Source organism: Canis lupus, chromosome 5 (genome assembly GCF_048164855.1).
Source record: "Canis lupus baileyi chromosome 5, mCanLup2.hap1, whole genome shotgun sequence".
In the NCBI taxonomy this organism is placed as follows: domain Eukaryota; kingdom Metazoa; phylum Chordata; class Mammalia; order Carnivora; family Canidae; genus Canis; species Canis lupus.
The window spans coordinates 43,217,107-43,239,450 of record NC_132842.1 but is presented as its reverse complement, the minus strand read 5'-3'; the positions used below and the strand labels follow the sequence as shown (position 1 = coordinate 43,239,450).

Here is a 22,344-nt window from a genome sequence, read left to right as displayed (position 1 = left end):
CTATTAACACAGAAGAATTTAATTGCAAAGTTGGACACACTGAGGTTATTCCTTTACATGCAAAGAGAAATTGGGAACTGAAACAATTGATTTTCTGGATACTTTCAGAAAAAGCATATTTGACTTGCAAAATGCTGGAAATTCCTTCAGCAATCCATCCTGACATGGTTTCATTCATCTTGAATGAATGAAAGGCCTCCTGCTCTGCCACAACACAGCTCCTCACAATCTTTTCATTTCACTTAGATAGATGGTCTGACTTTTCTCTGATTAAAGATATTTTGGATCATTTTTCTATGATTAAAGTAGTCTCATTAAAAAACATGATTGTTTCCATTATAACAGTAGCAAATGTTATTCAGTTTTAGAAAATAAAGTAATGAGAAACAACCTCTAGTTTCTGCTTCCAAATGTAATTATTGTTCATATTTTGGTGAATTTCATCCTAGTTTTTTACAACCATTGGTTTTATTCTGCCCAGAGTTGTAGTCAACCAATCCATAACATTTTGACTCCTTTGTTCCACTATTTATTGTAAGCCTCCCCTGCCTCCCACCTCCCATGACTAAGCAGCTTATTTCACATTCTCTGGAAGGAATACGGGACTGTATGGCATTTATGAATTACTGCAATTTGTCGTGCTGAGTTTGTTTTTCCCTTCCTATATACCCGAGGTCACACGCTTTCATTTGACAAGCAGATAGAACATTTCCTGTGTTCCTAAAGGCAAGGAAAGTAGAGTCCCTATTCCTGAGGAGCTCACAATCTACTTGGGAAAAGCTGAGTCAACAAAAGGAGAGTTTGATCAAAGGCAAGGGAGACAGGTCTCTTGGATCCAAGAATACTTTGGGAAACAGGTCAGGGCAGAACTGTGAAAAGCATGATAATTGCATCCTTCTAGGTAACCAGAAAATGGGGACTAGAATTGGAGGTGCAAGGGTGGCAGAGATAAATTCTAAATAAAAAGTTTTTCTAGGGGATCCCTGGATGGTTCAGCGGTTTAGTGCCTGCCTTTGGCCCAGGGCGTGATCCTGGAGACCCGGGATTGAGACCCGGGATCGAGTCCTGCGTCGGGCTCCCGGCATGGAGCTTGCTTCTCCCTCTGCCTGTGTCTCTGCCTCTCGCTCTCTCTCTCTGTGTCTCTCATGAATAAATAAGTAAAATCTAAAATAGATAAATGAAAAGTTTTTCTAGGTAAAACTGAGGGTTTTGAAGTCAGAGTAGTGGTTGTCTATGGTGACAAGAGTGACAGGGAAAACTGAACAAGGAAAACCAGACTGGTGGAAATGTTCTTTCTTCATCTTGATGGTGATTACACTGGTGTATTTGTCTTAAAAAAATCATCAAGCTATACATTTAAGATGAATGCACTTTATGTGTGTTATGTATTAGTAAAAAAGGAAAAGTCTGCTCCCCCACCCTCATACCCTAGACCTGGACCTCTGCTCATAGCAGGAGAGATTTAGGAAAATTCTAGTTGTTCTGCTCTCTACTGTACCATATCACTCCGTTAGCAAGACCCAGGGCTCAGGCTTGTATTCTTAGTACCATGGTTCTGCTACATTAAAGGATAAAAAAAGTTTTTTACGGACTAATTTGTGAAGTTATTAATACCATTTAAAATTACTTCTGTAGGAAAGTGCAACTGACTTACAAAAGAACATCGGGACTGCAGTTCAGCAAACATTTACGGGACACCTCTACTGTGTACAGAATGGTGCTTTGCACTGAAAGTCTCCAAGATGAATGAAACCAGGATCCTGTGGTCAGGAGCTTGGTCCTTCCCAGGTTAGTGTCTTTTGCATATTACTATTAGTTGAAGTCTTGATTTTCTAAGTTTTAGAAATAATCAAATCATGGCATATTATGTAAAGATATTCCGCATCATTAGCCATTAGGGAAATACAAATCAAAACCACAATGAAATAGTTGCCACTTCACACTCACTGGGATTGCTATAATAAAAAAGAAATTAAAAAGTTTTGGTGAGAATATGAAGAAATTAGAATCCTCATAGAATGCTGGTGGGAATGTAAAATGAGACAGCTGCTCTGGAAAAACAGTTCGGCTGTTTCTTTAAAGTTTTTTTTTTTTTAAATTTTTATTTATTTACTTATGATAGTCACAGAGAGAGAGAGAGAGGCAGAGACACAGGCAGAGGGAGAAGCAGGCTCCATGCATCGGGAGCCTGATATGGGATTCGATCCCGAGTCTCCAGGATCACGCCCTGGGCCAAAGGCAGGCGCCAAACCGCTGCGCCACCCAGGGATCCCTCTTTAAAGTTTAAGCATAGAGGAACCATATGACCCAGCATTTCTACTTCTAGGTATCTACCCAAGAAAAGTGAAACATGTCCATACAAAAACTTTTGCATGCATGTTCATAGCAGCATTATTCATATAAACAAAAGGTGTGATCAGCCCAATGTCTACCATCTGATGGACAAATAAAATGTAGTATGTCCATGCAATAGAATATTGGTCAGCAATAAAAAAGAATAAAGAACCGATACAGAGCAGAGGAGGGGCAAGACGGAGGAAGAGTAGGGTCCCCAAGTCACCTGTCCCCACCAAATTACCTAGATAACCTTCAAATCATCCTGAAAATCTACGAATTCGGCCTGAGATCTAAAGAGAGACCAGCTGGCATGCTACAGTGAGAAGAGTTTGCGCTTCTATCAAGGTAGGAAGACGGGGGAAAAGAAATAAAGAAACAAAAGGCATCTAAGGGGGAGGGGCCCCGCGAGGAGCCGGGCTGAGGCCGGGGCGAGTGTCCCCAGGACAGGAGAGCCCCGACCCAGAGACGCAGGAGCTGCACCGACCTTCCCGGGCGGAAAGGGGCTCGCAGGGAGTTGGAGCAGGACCCAGGAGGGCGGGGATGCCCTCGGGCTCCCTGGGACACTAACAGACACCTGCGCCCCGGGAGAGTGCGCCGAGCTCCCTAAGGGCTGCAGCGCGCACGGCGGGACCCGGAGCAGCTCGGGGGGGGGGGGCTCGGGGGCGGCTCCGCGGAGGGGGCTGCGGGGCGGGAGCGCGAATCCAACAGCGCAGGCCCCGGAGCACAGGGCGCCGGGACACAGACCAGGATCCGGCCTCCCCCCGGGACAGGCAGAGGCCGGGAGGGCCCAGGACAGCGAGGACGCTCCTGCCCGGAGCTGAGCAGATCAGCGGCCCCGCCCCGGAGCCTCCAGGCCCTGCAGACGGAGAGCTCCGGAGTTACTGCAGGGGCTGACTCCAGGGCTCCAGAGCTGGCCCCGCCACTAGGGCTGTTGCTCCTGGGGCCTCACGGGGTAAACAACCCCCACTGAGCCCTGCACCAGGCAGGGGCACAGCAGCTCCCCCAACTGCTAACACCTGAAAATCAGCAAACAGGCCCCTCCCCCAGAAGACCAGCTAGACGGACAGGGGAAAAACAAATTATTGACCAAGCAGCACTGGAAAGCTCCAGGGGAAGTCAAGGGACATATAGTATACAGAATCAGAGGATACTCCCCCTTGTTTTTTTGTTTTTTTGTTTGTTTGTTTTGCTTTTTTATTTCTGTTTGCTTCCCCCACCCCCCTTTTTTTCCTTCCTTTCTTTTTTTTCTCTTTTTTTTCTCTTTCTCTTTTCTTTCCTTCTTTCTCTCCTCTCTTTTTCTCCTTTTCCCAAAACAACTTGTTTTTGGCCACTCTGCACTGAGCAAAATGACTAGAAGGAAAACCTCACCTCAAAAGAAAGAATCAGAAACAGTCCTCTCTCCCACAGAGTTACAAAATTTGGATTACAATTCAATGTCAGAAAGCCAATTCAGAAGCACTGTTATAAAGCTACTGGTGGCTCTTGAAAAAAGCATAAAGGACTCAAGAGACTTTATGACTGCAGAATTTAGAGCTAATCAGGCAGAAATTAAAAATCAATTGAATGAGATGCAATCCAAACTAGAAGTCCTAACGACGAGGGTTAACGAGGTAGAAGAATGAGTGAGTGACATAGAAGACAAGTTGATGGCAAAGAGGGAAACTGAGGAAAAAAGAGACAAACAATTAAAAGACCATGAGGATAGATTAAGGGAAGTAAACAACAGCCTGAGGAAGAAAAACCTATGTTTAATTGGGGTTCCTGAGGGCGCCAAAAGGGACAGAGGTCCAGAATATGTATTTGAACAAATCATAGCTGAAAACTTTCCTAATCTGGGAAGGGAAACAGGCATTCAGATCCAGGAAATAGAGAGATCCCCCCCTAAAATCAATAAAAACCGTTCAACACCTCGACATTTAATAGTGAAGCTTGCAAATTCCAAAGATAAAGAGAAGATCCTTAAAGCAGCAAGAGACAAGAAATCCCTGACTTTTATGGGGAGAAGTATTAGGGTAACAGCAGACCTCTCCACAGAGACCCGGCAGGCCAGAAAGGGCTGGCAGGATATATTCAGGGTCCTAAATGAGAAGAACATGCAACCAAGAATACTTTATCCAGCAAGGCTCTCATTCAAAATGGAAGGAGAGATAAAGAGCTTCCAAGACAGGCAGGAACTGAAAGAATATGTGACCTCCAAACCAGCTCTGCAAGAAATTTTAAGGGGGACTCTTAAAATTCCCCTTTAAGAAGTCCAATGGAACAATCCACAAAAACAAGGACTGAATAGATATCATGATGACACTAAACTCATATCCTTCAATAGTAACTCTGAACGTGAATGGGCTTAATGACCCCATCAAAAGGCGCAGGGTTTCAGACTGGATAAAAAAGCAGGACCCATCTATTTGCTGTCTACAAGAGACTCATTTTAGACAGAAGGACACCTACAACCTGAAAATAAAAGGTTGGAGAACCATTTACCATTCAAATGGTCCTCAAAAGAAAGCAGGGGTGGCCATCCTTAGATCAGATAAACTAAAATTTACCCCGAAGACATTAGTGAGAGATGAAGAGGGACACTGTAAGGATCTATCCAACAAGAGGACTTAACAATCCTCAACATATATGCCCCGAACGTGGGAGCTGCCAAATATATCAATCAACTAATAACCAAAATTAAGACATACTTAGATAATAATACACTTATACTTGGTGACTTCAATCTAGCACTTTCTACACTCGATAGGTCTTCTAAACACAACATCTCCAAAGAAACAAGAGCTTTAAATGATACACTGGACCAGATGGATTTCACAGATATCTATAGAACTTTACATCCAAACTCAACTGAATACACATTCTTCTCAAGTGCACATGGAACTTTCTCCAGAATAGACCACATACTGGGTCACAAATCAGGTCTTAACCGATACCAAAAGATTGGGATCGTCCCCTGCATATTCTCAGACCACAATGCCTTGAAATTAGAACTAAATCACATCAAGAAGTTTGGAAGGACCTCAAACACGTGGAGGTTAAGGACCATCCTGCTCAAAGATGAAAGGGTCAACCAGGAAATTGAGGAAGAATTAAAAAGATTCATGGAAACTAATGAGAATGAAGATACAACAGTTCAAAATCTCTGGGATACAGCAAAAGCAGTCCTGAGGGGGAAATACATCGCAATACAAGCATCCATCCAAAAACTAGAAAGAACTCAAATACAAAAGCTAACCTTACACCTAAAGGAGCTAGAGAAAAAGCAGCAAATATATCCTACACCCAGCAGAAGAAGAGAGTTAATAAAGATTCGAGCAGAACTCAACGAAATCGAGACCAAAGAACTGTGGAACAGATCAACAGAACCAGGAGTTGGTTCTTCGAAAGAATTAATAAGATAGATAAACCATTAGCCAGCCTTATTAAAAAGAAGAGAGAGAAGACTCAAATTAATAAAATCATGAATGAGAAAGGAGAGATCACTAGCAACACCAAGGAAATACAAACGATTTTAAAAACATATTATGAACAGCTATACGCCAATAAATTAGGCAATCTAGAAGAAATGGACGCATTCCTGGAAAGCCACAAATTACCAAAATGGAACAGGAAGAAATAGAAAACCTGAACAGGCCAATAACCAGGGAGGAAATTGAAGCAGTCATCAAAAACCTCCCAAGGGGATCCCTGGGTGGCGCAGCGGTTTAGTGCCTTCCTTTGGCCCAGGGCGCGATCCTGGAGTCCCAGGATCAAGTCCCACATCAGGCTCCCTGCATGGAGCCTGCTTTTCCCTCTGCCTGTGTTTCTGCCTCTCTCTCCCCCTATGTCTATCATGAATAAATAAATAAAATCTTAAAAAACAAACAAACACCTCCCAAGACACAAAAGTCCAGGGCCAGATCGCTTCCCTGGGGAATTCTATCAAACGTTTAAAGAAGAAACCATACCTCTTCTGCTAAAGCTGTTTGGAAAGATGGAAAGAGATGGAATGCTTCCAAACTTGTTCTATGAGGCCAGCATCACCTTAATTCCAAAACCAGACAAAGACCCCACTAAAAAGGATAATTATAGACCAATATCCCTGATGAACATGGATGCAAAAATTCTCAACAAGATACTAGCCAATAGGATACAACAGTACATTAAGAAAATTATTCACCATGACCAAGTAGGATTTATTCCTGGGACACAAGGCTGGTTCAACACCCGTAAAACAATCAATGTGATTCATCATATCAGCAAGAGAAAAACCAAGAACCATATGATCCTCTCAATAGATGCAGAGAAAGCATTTGACAAAATAAAGCATCCATTCCTAAAAACTCTTCAGAGTGTAGGGATAGAGGGAACATTCCTCGACATCTTAAAAGCCATCTACGAAAAGCCCACAGCAAATATAATTCTCAATGGAGAAGCACTGGGAGCCTTTCCCCTAAGATCAGGAACAAGACAGGGATGTCCACTCTCACCACTGCTATTCAACATAGTACTAGAAGTCCTAGCCTCAGCAATCAGGCAACAAAAAGAAATAAAAGGCATTCAAATTGGCAAAGAAGTCAAACTTTCCCTTTTCGCCGATGACATGATACTCTACATACAAAACCCCAAAGACTCCACCCCAAGATTGCTAGAACTCATACAGCAATTTGGCAGTGTGGCAGGATACAAAATCAATGCCCAGAAGTCAGTCGCATTTCTATACACTAACAATGAGACTGAAGAAAGAGAAATTAAGGAGTCAGTCCCATTTACAATTGCACCCAAAAGCATAAGATACCTAAGAATAAACCTAGCCAAAGATGTAAAGGATCTATACCCTAAAAACTATAGAACACTTCTGAAAGAAATTGAGGAAGACACAAAGAGATGGAAAATATTCCATGCTCATGGATTGGCAGAATTAATATTGTGAAAATGTCAATGTTACCCAGAGCAATTTACACGTTTAATGCAATCCCTATCAAAATACCATGGACTTTCTTCAGAGAGTTAGAACAAATTATTTTAAGATTTGTGTGGAATCAGAAAAGACCCTGAATAGCCAGGGGAATTTTAAAAAAGAAAACCATAGCTGGGGACATCATAATGCCAGATTTCAGGTTGTACTACAAAGCTGTGGTCATCAAGACAGTGTGGTACTGGCACAAAAACAGACACATAGATCAATGGAACAGAATAGAGAATCCAGAAGTGGACCCTCAACTTTATGGTCAACTAATATTCGATAAAGGAGGAAAGACTATCCATTGGAAGAAAGACAGTCTCTTCAATAAATGGTGCTGGGAAAATTGGACATCCACATGCAGAAGAATGAAACTAGACCACTCTCTTTCTCCACACACAAAGCTTCTCCCTCTTCCTCTGCCTCTTCCCTGTATTGTACGTGCGCTCTTTTTCTCTCTTGCTTATTCTCTCAAATAAATAAAAATCTTAAAAAACAAACAAAGAACACCATAGCGCCTGTGAAGAATGCAAAAAGAAAAACTTAACAGCTATATTTCAGCAAAAAATATTCAGAGCAGTTTTGGGGCACATTATTAATCGTAGCTCAACCATTTACTGGCTGTGGGATTATCATGTTATTTAATCTCTCCATGCCTCAGTTTCCTATCTGGAAAATGTAAAGTGGTCCAGCTACTCTTGAAAACAGTTTGGCTGTTCCTTAATGGTTAAACAGAGAGGAACCATATGACCCAGGGCCTCCTTTACTCATAGATGGATGCCCATAGGATTTTGCATAATTGAATATTAACGGGAACAAGTACAGCGGTCACATTTGAATTCAATAAATGTTAGCTATTATTTGTAGAGAATGCTAACATTTTTAAAGTGCTCTTACATTTTCTCACTTGATAACACAAGCACTTGGGAAATTTACATTTTTTTCTGCCTCAGTAAAATTTGAGCTGCTTGTTTTTGGCACTTGGAACTCCTGTTGTCTGTCCTGCTCTCTTATCCTTCCTTCACTCCATGATGCCCATGATTTATCCTTATTTCATTCCTGCTTTTACCCAATTTCTGCTAAGATGTCAATAAGTAACACTTAATAATGTGACCTGGCTGAGGAAATTTCTGTGTCAAAGGGAACTCTTAAAACCAAAAGAACCCATAGAATCTAAAGGAAAGGCAACTTGGGGCACTTGGGTGGCTTAGTGGTTAAGGGTCTGCCTTTAGCTCAGGGCATAGTCCTGGGGTCCTGGGATCAAGTCCTGCATCAGGCTCCCCATGGAGAGCCTGCCCTCTACCTATGTCTCTGTGTTTCTCATGAATAAATAAATAAAATCTTTAAAAAAAAATAAAGGAAAGGCAACTCTCCAATTTTATCCTTATGTATAATTCCGTATCATTAGGGAGCCACCCTGACCTGCCCACTCTCCAGGATCTGTTTTTTGTGATGAACAGCCTATGATTTAATCTGTGAATTTTGTCTATTTTAAAATTGGCTGAGGGGTGCCTGGCTGGATCAGTCAGTAGATCTCAGGGTTGTGAGTTGAGCCCCATGTTGGATGTAGAGATTACTTAAAAATAAAATCTTAAAATAAAATAGACTGAAAAGTCTTAAGGGGTGCCTGGGTGGCTGAGGTCATGATCTCTATGCTTAGCAGGAATTCTGCTTGTCCCTCTCACTCTGCCCCTCCCCCCTCATGCTCGCTCTCTCTCAAATAAATAAAATCTTTAAAAGAGAGAGAAAAGTTTTAAAAAATATAAGAATTCTCTCATATATACAATTTCTACTTCTTTTCTTTAGACTTGTTAGGCCTCATGCTAACAGACCAAAATGCTAAAATTTCTTTTATTTCAAAAACTTTATTACAAAACGAAGCATCTTGTTTTTTTTCTCATTACAAAAGCAGTGACTGCAAACAAAAAGAGTAACAAAATACCCATGTTCCTCCTGCTTTGATGGCAACATCCACTTTTGTATATGTATATATACATACAAATACATACCTTAAAGAAGAAAGATCATACTCCATTGTGCAACCCTTTTTTTCATTACTTAACAATATGATTCTTTTACAATTTTTATTTCTGAAATATTTTTTAAGACGTAAACTCTATGCCCGGTGTGGGGCTTGAACTCATAACCTGGACATCAAGAATCACATATTCTAAGAACCATATGATTCTCTCATAGATAACAGAAAATAATTTGACAAAGTACAACATGTATTCACAACATAAGCTCTCAACAAAATAGGGATAGAGGGAACATACCTCAACATCATAAAGGCCACTATATGAAAAACCCACAGCTAATAGCCTCAAAAGGGAAAAACTGAGAGTTCTTCTACGGCCAGGAAAAAGACAAGGATGTCTGCTCTCACCACGGTATTTAACATAGTACTGGAAGTCTTAGCCTTAGCAACCAGACATGAAGAAGAAATAAAAGGCATCCAAATAGGCAAGGGAGATGTCAAACTTGCACTATTGGCAGATGACATAATACTCTATATAGAAAATCTAAAAGATTCCACAAAAAAATTGCTAGAACTGATCCATGAATTCAGTAAAGTTGCAGGATACAAAATCAAAATACAGAAATCTGTTGCGTATCTATAGGCCAATAATGAGGGAGCAGAAAGAGAAATCAAGGAATCAATTCCATTTACAACTGCACCAAAAACAGTAAGATACTTAGGCATAAACCTAACCAAAGAGGAAAAAGATCTGTATTCTGAAAACCATAAAACACTTATGAAAGAAATTGAAGAGGACACAAAGAAATGGACAAACATTCCATGCTCATGAATTGGAAGAACAAATATTGTTAAAAATGTCTATACTACCCAAGCCATCTACACATTTAATGCAATCCCTATCAAAATACCAATGTTATTTTTCACAGAGCTAGAACAAATAATCCTAAAATTTGTATGGAACTACAAAGGACTCCCAATAGACAAAGATATCTTGAAAAAGAAAAGCAAAACTGGGGGCATCACCATTCCAGACTTCAAGTTATATTACAAAGCTGTAGTGAACAAGACAGTATAGTACTGGTACAAAAACAGATAGATAGGGGGTTCCCTGGGTGGTTCAGCGGTTTGGCGCCTGCCTTTGGCCCAGGGCACGATCCTGGAGTCCCGGGATCAAGACCCACGTCGGGCTCCCGGCATGGAGTCTGCCCCTCTCTCTCTCTCTCTCTCTCTCTCTCATAAATAAATAAATGTTTAAAAAAAAAAAACAGATAGATAGATCAATGGAACAGAATAGAAAACCCAGGGTGACTCAGCGGTTTAGCGCTGCCTTGGGCCCAGGGCTTCTCCTTCTGCCTGTGTCTCTGCCTCTCTTTCTCTCTGTATCTCCCATGAATAAATAAATAAAATCTTAAAAAAAAAAAAGAAAACCCAGAAATTAATGCACAACTCTATGGTCAACTAATCTTTGACAAAGCAGGAAAGAATATCCAATGGGGGAAGAAAAAAAGTCTCTTCAGTGGTGTTGGGTAAACTGGACAGCAACATGCAAAAGAATGAGACCAGATCATTGTCTTACCCTATACACAAATGCAAATTCAAAATAGATGAAAGACCTAAATGTGAGACAAGAAACCATTAAAATCCTAAAGGAGAATACTGGTAGTAATGTCTTTGACTTGTTGGTAGCAACTTCTTAGTAGATACCTCTTCTGAGGGAAGGGAAATAAAAGCAAAAATAAACTATTGGGACTTCATCAAGGTAAAAAGCTTCTGCACAGCTAAGGAAACAATCAACAAATCTAAAAGGCAACCTACAGAATGGAAGAAGATATTTGCAAATGACATCAGATAAAGGGCTAGTATACAAGATCTATAAAGAACTTCTAAAACAAAACAACCAAAGAACCAAATAATCCAGTCAAAACATGGGCAGAAAGACATTCTCCCAAAGAAGACATCCAGATGGCCAACAGACACATGAAAAATGCTTAACATCAATCATCATCAGGGAGATGTAAATCAAAACTACAATGAGATATCACCTCATCACTGAGAATGGCTAAAATTAACAACTCAGGAAACAGATTTTGGCGAGGATGGGGAGAAACGGGAACCTTCTTATACTGTTGATGAGAATGTAAACTGGTGCAGCCACACTAGAAAACAGTATGGAGGTTCCTCAAAAAGTTAAAAAAAAATTAAAAATAGAACTACCCTGTAATCCAGCAATTTCACTATCAGGTATTTAACCAAAGGATACAAAAATACTGATTTGAAGGGATACATGCACCCAGATGTATAGCAGCATTATCAACAATAGCCATACTATGGAAAGAGCTCAAATGCCTAATGACTGATGATGGATATATACCTACAATGGAATATTACTCAGCCATGAAAAGAATGAAATTTTGTCATTTGCAATGATGTGGATGGAGCTAAAGAGTATTATGCTAAGTGATTTTTTTATGCTAAGTGAAATAAGTAAGAGAAAGACAAATACTATATGATCTCACTCATTTTTTTAAAAAAAGTTTTTTTTGAGAGAAAGAGAAGAGAGCGAGCAAGCATGAGCAAGGAGAGGGGCAGAGGGAGAGGGACAAGCAGGCTCCCTGCAAAGCAGGGAGCCTGATGTAGGGCTCAAGTCCAGGACCCCAAGATCATGACCTGAGCTGAAGGCAGATGCTTAACCAACTGAGCCACCTAGGTGCCCCCATATGATCTCATTCATATGTGAAATTTAAGAAACAAAATAGATGCAAAAAAAGAGAGGCAAACCAGGGAATAGACTCTTAACTATAGAGAACAAACAGAGTTGCTGGAGGGGGGCAGGTGTGGAGGATGGGCTAAATAGATGATGGATATTAAGGAGGGCATTTGTTGGGATGGACACTGGGTATTGTATTTAAGTGATGGATCACTCAATTCTATACCTGAAGCTAATATTATGCTGTGTGTTAACTGGAATTTAAATAAAAACTTGAAAAAAATAAAAATCATCATGGTGAAATATAACAACAACAAAACCCCATGTTTTACTGATTGAGCCAGCCAGGCACCCCATTTTTCTGAAATAGTTTAATGACTATTTTATTATGTAGATGTGGAATGATTTATTTACCCTGTGGCTGGATATTTAACAGATCTGCATGGGATCATGAATGGTCTACAATTATTTAAAAAATAAACAAAATACTAAGAAATTAGGGGAAGTAAGGTATTTTTTTAAGTTTTTTTTTAAAGATTTTATTTATTTATTCATTCATGAGAGACACACACACACAGAGAGAGAGAGAGAGAGAGAGAGGCAGAGACACAGGCAGAGAGAGAAGCAGGCTCCATGAAGGGAGCCTGATGTGGGACTCGATCCCGGGACTCCGGAATCATGCCCAGGGCCAAAGGCAGGCGCTCAACTGCTGAGCCACCCAGGCTTCCTTAAGTAAGGTATTTCTTCCAATCTTCAGTCTCTGGGGCCTTTATAATGGTGGTACAGTTTGGAGTTCTATAATGAAAGATAAATATTGAAACTTGAGGATTCAGAGGAGGACAGTAAACAAAGCATTGAGAAATAAGAATTGAAATTATTTAATCTTTGGAAAAGAAATCTTACAGATGACTATTTATTCATATAGAAAGAATATCCCACAGTACCTTGCATTTTCATTATGTCACATTTCCAGTCCATTGGTATTAGAATTATTATTGTGTATGTCTCCACTACCAGCCTGAGAGTACCAGAGGCATGATTTCATTTTACTCTCTACCCTCTAGTGTGTGTTTTTTGAAAAGTAAATGTCGTTGAACAGGAGTTGAACATTATGACATCTCAAAGGAAAGAGAGAGTCCTGCCTACAGTCACTTGAGTCCTGCCTATAGCCACTTTGCTAATTTCCTTGAGTCCTGCTTATAGTCACTTTGCTAATTTCCATAAACGTCTAAAGAAATTACCAGCCATATGACTCTGTAAATATGGCTAGTATGCTACTGTGTATTTTTTATTCCCATGAAGAATTTAAGAGTTTTATCCCACTGCCTTACTCTAGTAAATCAGGCCCTTGGATATAATATTACTGAAATGTAAACACAATTGTGTTGAAATTATGAACCACTTGCTAATTTCAACTGTATGAAATGTTAACTGCTTCTGTATTTACACAGGTATGTTTGCCTACTGGATCAGCATTAGTTGCAAGTGTTTAAGTGTGATGATCTGACAGTCTTACAGTGCAGCAGAAGAGCAAATTTTCCAGAATAGTCATACAATTCAGGTTTTCTGGGCACTTTTTGACTAGATATCTGAGCATAAAGCTGGGGAATCTCTACAGAAAAATTAAGAGTGGTAGCAGCCATGACAGATGGCCAATCCATATACGTATTCAACTTATGTAGTCTCAAACTGGAAGTTGTAAAATTTTGCTAGCCTCATGAGCAGTAAAGTAACTGTAAACTTTCAGGTTTTTTGAATCACAAATTATCATATTTGATGACAAAATGATTTAGGTGGCTTGTGCCATACTAAACTAGGTCTGATTCTTTTAGGGTTGGTTGGGGTTTGTTAACAGGAAACAGAAAATGTTCTTAATGAGATCTTCCTTCTTTCTTCATTTGGTAGCAGGTAACAAAACAAAGTCCCTTAATCAGTTAAGTCTCTAGTTAAAAAGACAAACATCATATCTTATCTCCTTACATATTACCCTCCCCCCCAAAAAAGCAGAAAAAAACAAGTTCATAAACCCTTAATTTCCCAGTAAAATCAAGTAGGTTGGAATTGTGGGCAGGCAGTAAATATTCTCTTAAAATAGCTTCTTCTTTATTCTACTACCACGGTTTATATAAAAGTGATTGTCATGAATTTAAAGTGCTTAGGAGAGCAGCTAACCACAGCTGGCATTCAATAGGTCCTAACTATTAGGTTTTTTTTTTGGTAAAGAAAACAAGATCTCAATATAAAAACTCACAAAAATAATGGGCCCAGTTATAATAGACCATGACTTTGATGTCAAAAAAGAGAGTGAGAACAATTAAAATGAAAAAAAAAAAAAAAAAAAACAACCCTCAGCAATTAGGATTATGAAAGGCATCAGAATAACCAAGATGCATGTTTTATTGCATTTTTAAAATCTAATAATCTAGTCCTATATTTTCTGAATAAATTCTATAGTGAACAGAGCTAATCTCTTCCTTGTTCACAGTGCCATCTTCAGGAGAAATGAAGTTTCCTTAATTTAACACAAATGCATTCTTCCTGGATTGAGCGAGGTCAAGTACCTAAAGGTCAGGCATACTATAGAAAATGCATGCTTTAGTTTAATTGATTATCATAATAATGTCAACTCTTGATTCTTTCTACTTGGCTGTGTTCAGTGCAGAAGACCAATTTGCCAGCTTTTACATTTGGATGTGGGAAGTTTAAAAATTGATTAGAAATGAATGCATAATGATTTCTAATTAATTTGCTTTTGGAACACCATACTAGGTCAATATATAAATCATGCAATTTTTACGTTATCACCAAGAGACTTAACAGTTTCCCTTGATATTTTGTTCCTTTAACCAGTTTCAGAAGGAAATGTTCCGTACTGCATAAAAACTAGAATTAAGCAATTACTTCTAGTACTTAAAATGGTATTCAGTCCATGAATAGTTGGTTGAAGAAGCTGAATAAATGGTTGGAGAAGCCAAAGTAGGTCAGATTAACAACCTAAGAGAGGAAATAGGGGAGAGCTATTAGGACTATTAGAAATGTCAAAGGGCTACACTGTCTAATATGGTAGCCACTAGCTACTGAGGATTTAAAATGCAGATAGTATGAGTTGAGATGGGCTACAAGTGTACAATGTACACAGCGTTTTGAAGACCATACAAAAAATCATAAAATATCTCATTTTTATATGGATTACATGTGGAAATGCTTTGTATATATGAGGCTAAATAAAATATATTATTTAATATATCTCACCTACTTATTTTTACTTTTAAAAACATGTCTACCAGAAAGTTTAAAATTATATATATGGCTTGAATTATATTTCTATTGGGCAGTGCTTTCTAGAGCATACAAATTAGTGTGGCAGCAGCACTCATGACAGATTTACCGAGCACTATCATGTGCCTGGCACATACCAAGGGCTGATAAGAAAACTTTCAGGTAAAGTTCTATGATCACTTGTGTTTTTACCTGGAAATTAAAGCTGAGAGATCAAATAATTTGCCCCAGATATCACAGCTAGTAAACGGAAGAGAGGATATTCAAACCAACTTTGTATGGGCTCCATACAAAAAAAAAAAAAAGCCCACTTTCTGCATGTCTACACTATACTACCTCTTGGAATAATCTTTATTTGAAATAATGGAAATCTGAGCAATGCAGACAAGGCAGAGATTTTAATTCAAACTTTAGTTCTATAGCAGGGGGAAAATGAGGATAAGAGAAGTCGAGTCACTCCAAGATCTCTTGTAATAGAATCACATATAGTTTATCACCTAATTTGGGGTGAGGTGAGTCATGATAAATCATAACTGTTAAACAAACAGGGTGCTATGAGAGCAAATAATTAGGGTGTGGGATATGGCTTGAAAAGTTAAAAAAAGGAAATAACGTTTGAATCAAGGTCTGGAATAAGAACAGAAATTAACTAGGTCAAGGAGGAGCGGCAATAGGAAGACCAAAATGCAGTTGACACTTGAACAACACGGGTTTAAACTACATGATTCACTTATATATACATTTTTTTTCTATACATACACGAGAGTACGATTTTCTTAACATTTTCTCTTCTTTAGCCTACTTTAAGAATATAGTATATCATACATATAACATACAAATTATGTATTAACCGACTTTATATTAGGCTTCTGGTCAAAAGTAGTCTATTAGTAGTTGAGTTTGGAGGGGGAATCAAAGTTATATGCAGATTTTCAACCATGTTGGGGCTGGTGCCCCTTATGCCCTGTATTGTTAAAGGGTTAACTGTATACAAAGATCTCAGGGTGAAAGTGTATGGCTTTTTTAAAGAAAAGCCTTTATAGGGGCAGCCCGGGTGGCTCAGCGGTTTAGTGCTACCTTCAGTCCAGAGCCTGATCCAGGGCCTGATCCTGGAGACCAGGGATCGAGTCCCACGTCAGGCTCCCTGCATGGAGCCTGCTTCTCCCTCTGCCTGTGTCTCTGCCTCTCTCTCTCTATCATAAATAAATCTTTAAAAAAAATTGCTCCTAACTTCCTTCTTAAAAAAAAAAAGACACAAAATGCTATGGGAACATAGAGAAGAGAAAAAATTACAATTAGGGGGATGTGAGAAGGGTTTTGGAACAGGGAATTGAATCTCAAGTGTAAGGTTGCTGGAAGACGGGCAAAAAATCCTCAAAAGGGAGATAGCTTGGGTGGGGGGATGCCTTGGCTGGCTCAGTTGGTAGAGCATGAGCCCCACTTTGGGTGTAGAGATTCCTTAAAAACAAACAAACAACAAAAAGTGAGGAAGCCTGAAGGCAGGAGAGTGAAGGCCTGCCTACTTTGTGGGGAACAGATGATACTGGTGGTATTGTGGCAGATGATGCAAGAAAGGTTGAAATTAAATTAAATTGTAAAGGTTGAAATTAACTCACTTGTGAGTTAGAAGGTTTGAAACTTAATTCTGTGTGTAAGGAAGATCCTTGCAGGGATATGGGGCAGGGGAGAAATACAACCAGCTCAAGATAATGCATATTGCCTTTGATAGCTTTATCACTGGATCTTCACTGCTTTACATGAATGGTGCATGGAACTTGCTCTGTGCAAATAAATATGTTAAATGAATGGACTTGAAGAGATTAGATATTGGATTATCAATTAGGTTACTGTAATAGTTCAAGAAGAGGGTAGATGTAATCAACACTGCAGAGGTGAAAATGTCCTTAATATCTGGGTTTGGGCTTATGGGAAGAGAAAGTGTTAAAGAAGGCTGACTTTGATTCCATTCCACCAGGAAGACGGGGATATTGGGAGGAAGGTACCTGCCGAAGGAAAAGGTGGTTTGGGAAGAATGGGAATAAGGAACGATTCTCAATTTTGCTTTGGATTATGTGGTTTAAAGTGCTGGTAGGCTATCTAGTAAAAGGATTTCCCCGTCTACAGCATTCACAAGCCCTCCTTTGAGGGGGCACCATGTTCACATGCCTGACTTCATCCATGGTTTATACAGATTTGTACTGATTTGATATTTTCCTTACATTCCTTAAGATCGTGGGGAAGTAGCTTGGTTAGTACTCTATGCCAGAGCTACCCTATGCAGAAAGAGAAGGGAAAAATTAAAGAAAATAAGTAGTTGGAGGTGATCTGCTGATGTCTGGGCAAATTTTACCCTTCATCTTCCTTAATTGGGATACGGTTGGAGCAATAGATCTTAAAGGACAGACCTTGCATTTATAATGTAAAAATACGCCATGTACATAACTGACTTATAACTGAAGAAATAACGAGTCGATGTAACTTAACCAGAGGCGAGGTGGTATTTGATAGACTGCTCTTCCGACGGAGGCTTTTACTTGGCTAGAACCTTTACAGGTTGACTTTCTGAGTCCTGCTGATAGTCTGAATTACAAGGGACTCCCTCCCTCCCTCCCTCCCTCCTTCCTTCCTTCCTTCCCTCCCTCCCTCCCTCCCTCCCTCCCTCCCTCCCTCCCTCCCTCCCTCCCTCCTTCCTTCCTTCCTTCCTTCCTTCCTTCCTTCCTTCCTTCCTTCCTTCCTTCCTTCCTTCCTTCCTTCCTTCCTTCCTTCCTTCCTTCCCAGGCGCTATTCTGAGCTATAGATGATATATTCTGGGGCGGGGGCAGACAGGCTCAGCTGATCAGTCCGGATCGCCAAGGTCCCCTTGCCTTTCCTTCCCCAGACTTCGCGGCTAACTTCCTGACTCTCCCAGGGGGCAGACACCCCGAACTGTCTCCCCAGCACCCAGTCTTGCCCTCTCCCACGTGGGCGGGGGCTGGATTGATCCCGCCGGGAGCGGCGCTCCTCCCGCCCCCCAGCCCCCCCCGGCGGGCACGCGCCCCGGGGACGGTTGCAGCGCGGGGCAACGGCCCGGGTCGCCCAGTAGGCGGGCGGCGGGGCGGGGCGGGGCGGGGCGGGGCGGGGGAGCGCGAGCTGGGGGAGCGGGGGGGGGGGGCGGACCCACCGACCGACAGTTGGAGTTGGGAATGGGGCCGCCCTCAGGTTTGCAACAGGATGCAGTGAAGCAGAGAAAGCCAGTTGCAAAATGCTTAGTACAGTAAGATCCCAGTCACCGCGCCGGAGTCCGGGTCCCCACTTTGGGATGTAAATGAACCGGGCAATGGCCTGGCGGAGCTCTGGGGAAAGGACTTCGCTGGGAGGACGGATAAAGGGAGCTGACTTTGTTCGTTGTCTCTCTCTGGGATAGTTAACATTATTATTTAGAGAGAAAATGTGATGATGTAATTGAAAAAGAAAATCTGCATTTGGGAAGCTTGGATACCCTCTTGCTTCCCGTCGGTAGGGGCCTCGCAGGCCCTCGGGGCCCCGGCAAGATGCGAATCCAGAAAAGCGTTGTCGTGTTCGCCTTTCTCCCTTCTCGCTGCCTCCACCCTCGCCCCCCTCACCTCCTTACTCCAAATCCTTCCAGTTGGCCTTGGGCTTTGCCGGGGAGTCTTCCCCGCCGCCCTGGGCCATATCTCAGATCTGCCTGCAAAATCCCCTCGGCGCAAAGAGGGAACATTTTGAAGATAGTGACTCAACCAGGCACATAAACATATAAATTAGACATAATTCCTAAACCGTATTTGATAATAATTTAGATAAAATGTTCACAGGATATTTCTTCTTCTAAAAAGTTGTGTCATAATGTTTCTATTCATATAACCACATGATATGAGATTAATATATTTTAAGTTGTATTTTGACATAATTTGACTTAGAAAAATGTCACCGAGATGGTAGAAATAATTCCACTATATCCTTCACACAGCTTCCCCAGATGTTAACATTTAACACAACTATAGCACGATGATAATAAGGAAATTAGCATTCTTACTACTCTGTTAACTAATCTACAGATAGTATTTAAATTTCTACAATTATCCAACAAATGAATCCCCCCCCCCCTTTCTAGTCCAGGATTCAATCCAGGACTCAATTCAATCCAGGATTCAAATTCAAATGCATTTGTCATATTTACATAGATAACTTCTGATCTGTGATAGTTTCTCTCTTTTTCATAATGACACTTTTGAAGAGTACTACTCGCCAATTATTTTGTGACTGTCCTTTGGTTTGTTTAGCATTTTTTCATTATTAAATTCTGGTTATGCATTTTTTTGGGCAAAAATGTCACAGAAGTTATGTTGTACCTTTCTCACTGCCGGTCTGTCATCCTAATGCAGAGGATGTCAATGTGTCATTAATGGTGAAGTTGATTTAATACTTGGTTGAGGTGGTGGCTGCCAGTTCTGTCCAATGAAAAGTTGTGATTTTCCTTTTTTGCACTGAATCATAGGAGGCAAACACCCTCATTATATGCATACCAGTTTATTCAGATTCTTGACTGCAACAGTTAGTCCCGTGGTGTTTGCCAATGGTGATTTTTTTTCTATTTTCATCATTCCTGTTAAATTTCAGTCTGATTATTTAAATACACAATAACTTTTTAAAGGAAAAGGCTTTTACTTTTCTGCTTTAATCTAGGGGCAAAAAGGCATTTGGAGGCTGTATAATATGCTTTGGAATTAGTGGCTAAAATGGAATTTATGAATGTATTACAAATAATTGAATTCTAAGAGTATTTCACTATTCTCAGTACTTGTAAGGACATGGATTCCAAAATCACAGTTTACATGGGCTTACAAGTTCATTAATTGAATTGGTTTTTATTACTCCTGTGTTTGTGCCCATTTTCATAAATGGTACATGTAAAATGATAATTAAAAGTAGGACAAAAAGTCTTCCATATTATTTCCAATATGCCGCTTATTTTAGCTGGCACTTGCAAAACTGATATTTGAATTAACAATACATTTGACTCTCAGTCAAAATTTCACTTTATTTAGCCTCAGTGTTTGCTGAAAGGATTTACTGGAAGTTGAAAGCACTGCAAGGAAGATAAAACTCTTGTGGGTGAAATTTATAGATCTTTTTCATGGGTTATTCGGCTATCAAGCTTTTGATAGATCTCATTTGTTTCAGTTACCCTGTGCAGCATTCTCCCTAACTTTTATCATCGCAGATGGAAAACTGGTTCAAGATTGGGTCTCAGCCTCGATGCCAATTTTCTTTGTGTTCAGTTAGAAGGAAGATGGGGGAGAGTAAGTTTAGTGTTTTTATTTTTTAAATCACTGACCCTTTGAGTATCTGATATCTATGAGTCCTTTCGCAGGGAAAATGCACAAACCCACATGTTGCATTAAAGCAGAAGCAATCCGGTGTCAAATGGGAGGTAGAGAGGAGGCTGCTGAGAGGGAAAAGCTGGTCTCCAGTCTGCCACAGGTTCCCCAGACAGTTTCTCCTCCTGCCATATGGCGCAGCCAGCCTCCCTGGCGGCTCAGGTGGGGCTGCTAAGGCTGCCCAGCCCATCTGGCTCCCTGTCATTCCCCTCTAAACCCCTCCCTTAGCCCCCAATATCATCCTCTCCTTTATTCCTTAGGCCTCAGTCTGCTCAGCTTTCCTGCTGACTCCTCACTACGCATGCGGTGCTCCCTGTCACCAGCGTTCACCCGCGCTTTCACCTCGCCCTCCAACCAACCTCTTGGTTGGGAAGGCGGCTCAGCAGCTCAAGGGAGGGACATGGCTACTGCACAGAAGAACTTCTAGGAGAAACGTCAGTGGCCCCCCTTATCATCAGCACAGCAATCTTGCCACGTTTTCCTTTTTTTTTTTTTTTTTTTGCCACGTTTTCCTATTTGAAAAATGGAGCAAGAGCTGATGAACACGTTGGGAGAACACGTCTAAAATCAGTGGCTTACACAGACGGTGAACATTACCCATAGAGAGAAGGCCTCGTTACAACGAAACCTCCCCCCCCCCCCCTTGAAAATGGAAAGAAGGTGAATTTACAGAACCCGCTTCTCCGCCCGCCAACCCCCTCCTGTCCTGCTGCGGGGACAGCCGTGGGCGCCCAGCCCAGCTCAGGCCCGCCACGGCCCGCGGCAAAGCTTGGCGCTTCTGTGCGCGCCGCGGCCGACAAAGAGCCGGCGGCGGGCGGCGGCGCGCGGGGGAATCCCTCCCGGGCTCTGACGTCACCGCCGCGCTGGCCAATGAGGAGCGGGAGAGGGGGATTCCCGCTCCCGCGGCCGCCTCGCCGGCTTTTTAAACCGGACCCTGGGGAACGCTGTCTGGGGAGCAGTGGCAGGAATCGGGGGTTCAGGGTGGAAGGTGGTGGTTCTGAGGGGTGGGGGTGGGGGTGGGGTGCGGCATGAGATTCTAGAGGGTGGACGATTCGCTCGCTGCCAGGGGTGGCTTGGATCTGGGGGGAAACCGGGGGCCAATCGAGGCGAGGCCAAAGTCCCGGCAGGGGGCACGTCCCCCCGAGATGGAGTGGAAACTGGAGCGCACGGCCCGGCGGAGGGTCCGCACGGAGGACGAGATGCTGTGGGTGAGTGGGTGCCGTCCTCTTGTTCCCAGCCCCAGCGCCCCAAGGCGGCTTCTCGTAGTAACCTGTTTAGGACCAGGACCTCCCCGACCCGTCATCTCGAGATGTGTAATTGGAGCAGTTTTCTGGAGGTGCCCGCTTGCTAAAGAGAGAGAGTTAGGTGTAGTTGGACAAGCTGAAGATCTCTAGAGACGTTCCACACTTAACACTGCTGTGGGTTTTTTTTTTTTTTTTTTTAATAGTCTTTCTCTCCTTTTGTTACCTATGTTTTCAAAGGAGAACGTCATGCGGGTGCTCGCCAAAGACCTGAGGCAGAAGAGAAGTCCAGGTTCTCCCAAGGTGAGTGTCTACTGCTTGCTCTCGTTCTCTTAATTCTCATCTTGAGCAAAGTAATTCCTCCTAAAGAAGATACTTGTTGAAAGTACAGCCTGGTCTGAAGGTATGAAAATTTAAAAAATATCAATCTCCTAGGATGTCACTAACTGCAGAGTCTAATCATACACCCCCCACCCTCT

General features: G+C 41.5%; 1 protein-coding gene across 15 annotated transcripts in view; it reads left to right on the top strand.

Annotated features, from left to right (window-relative positions):
• Positions 1-18,382: 18,382 nt before the first annotated feature.
• CDC20B (cell division cycle 20B) overlaps positions 18,383-22,344 on the top strand; it is a 49,722-nt gene continuing 45,760 nt past the window's right edge. For 9 of the 15 annotated variants that reach the window (XM_072826455.1, XM_072826445.1, XM_072826443.1 and 6 more), the window contains exons 1-2: positions 21,659-21,832; positions 22,106-22,168. In XM_072826455.1, coding sequence (XP_072682556.1) covers positions 21,770-21,832; positions 22,106-22,168 — 126 coding nt within the window. In that variant the 5' untranslated portion in view covers positions 21,659-21,769. The other 6 variants (XM_072826452.1, XM_072826446.1, XM_072826450.1 and 3 more) reach the window with 6 other exon arrangements.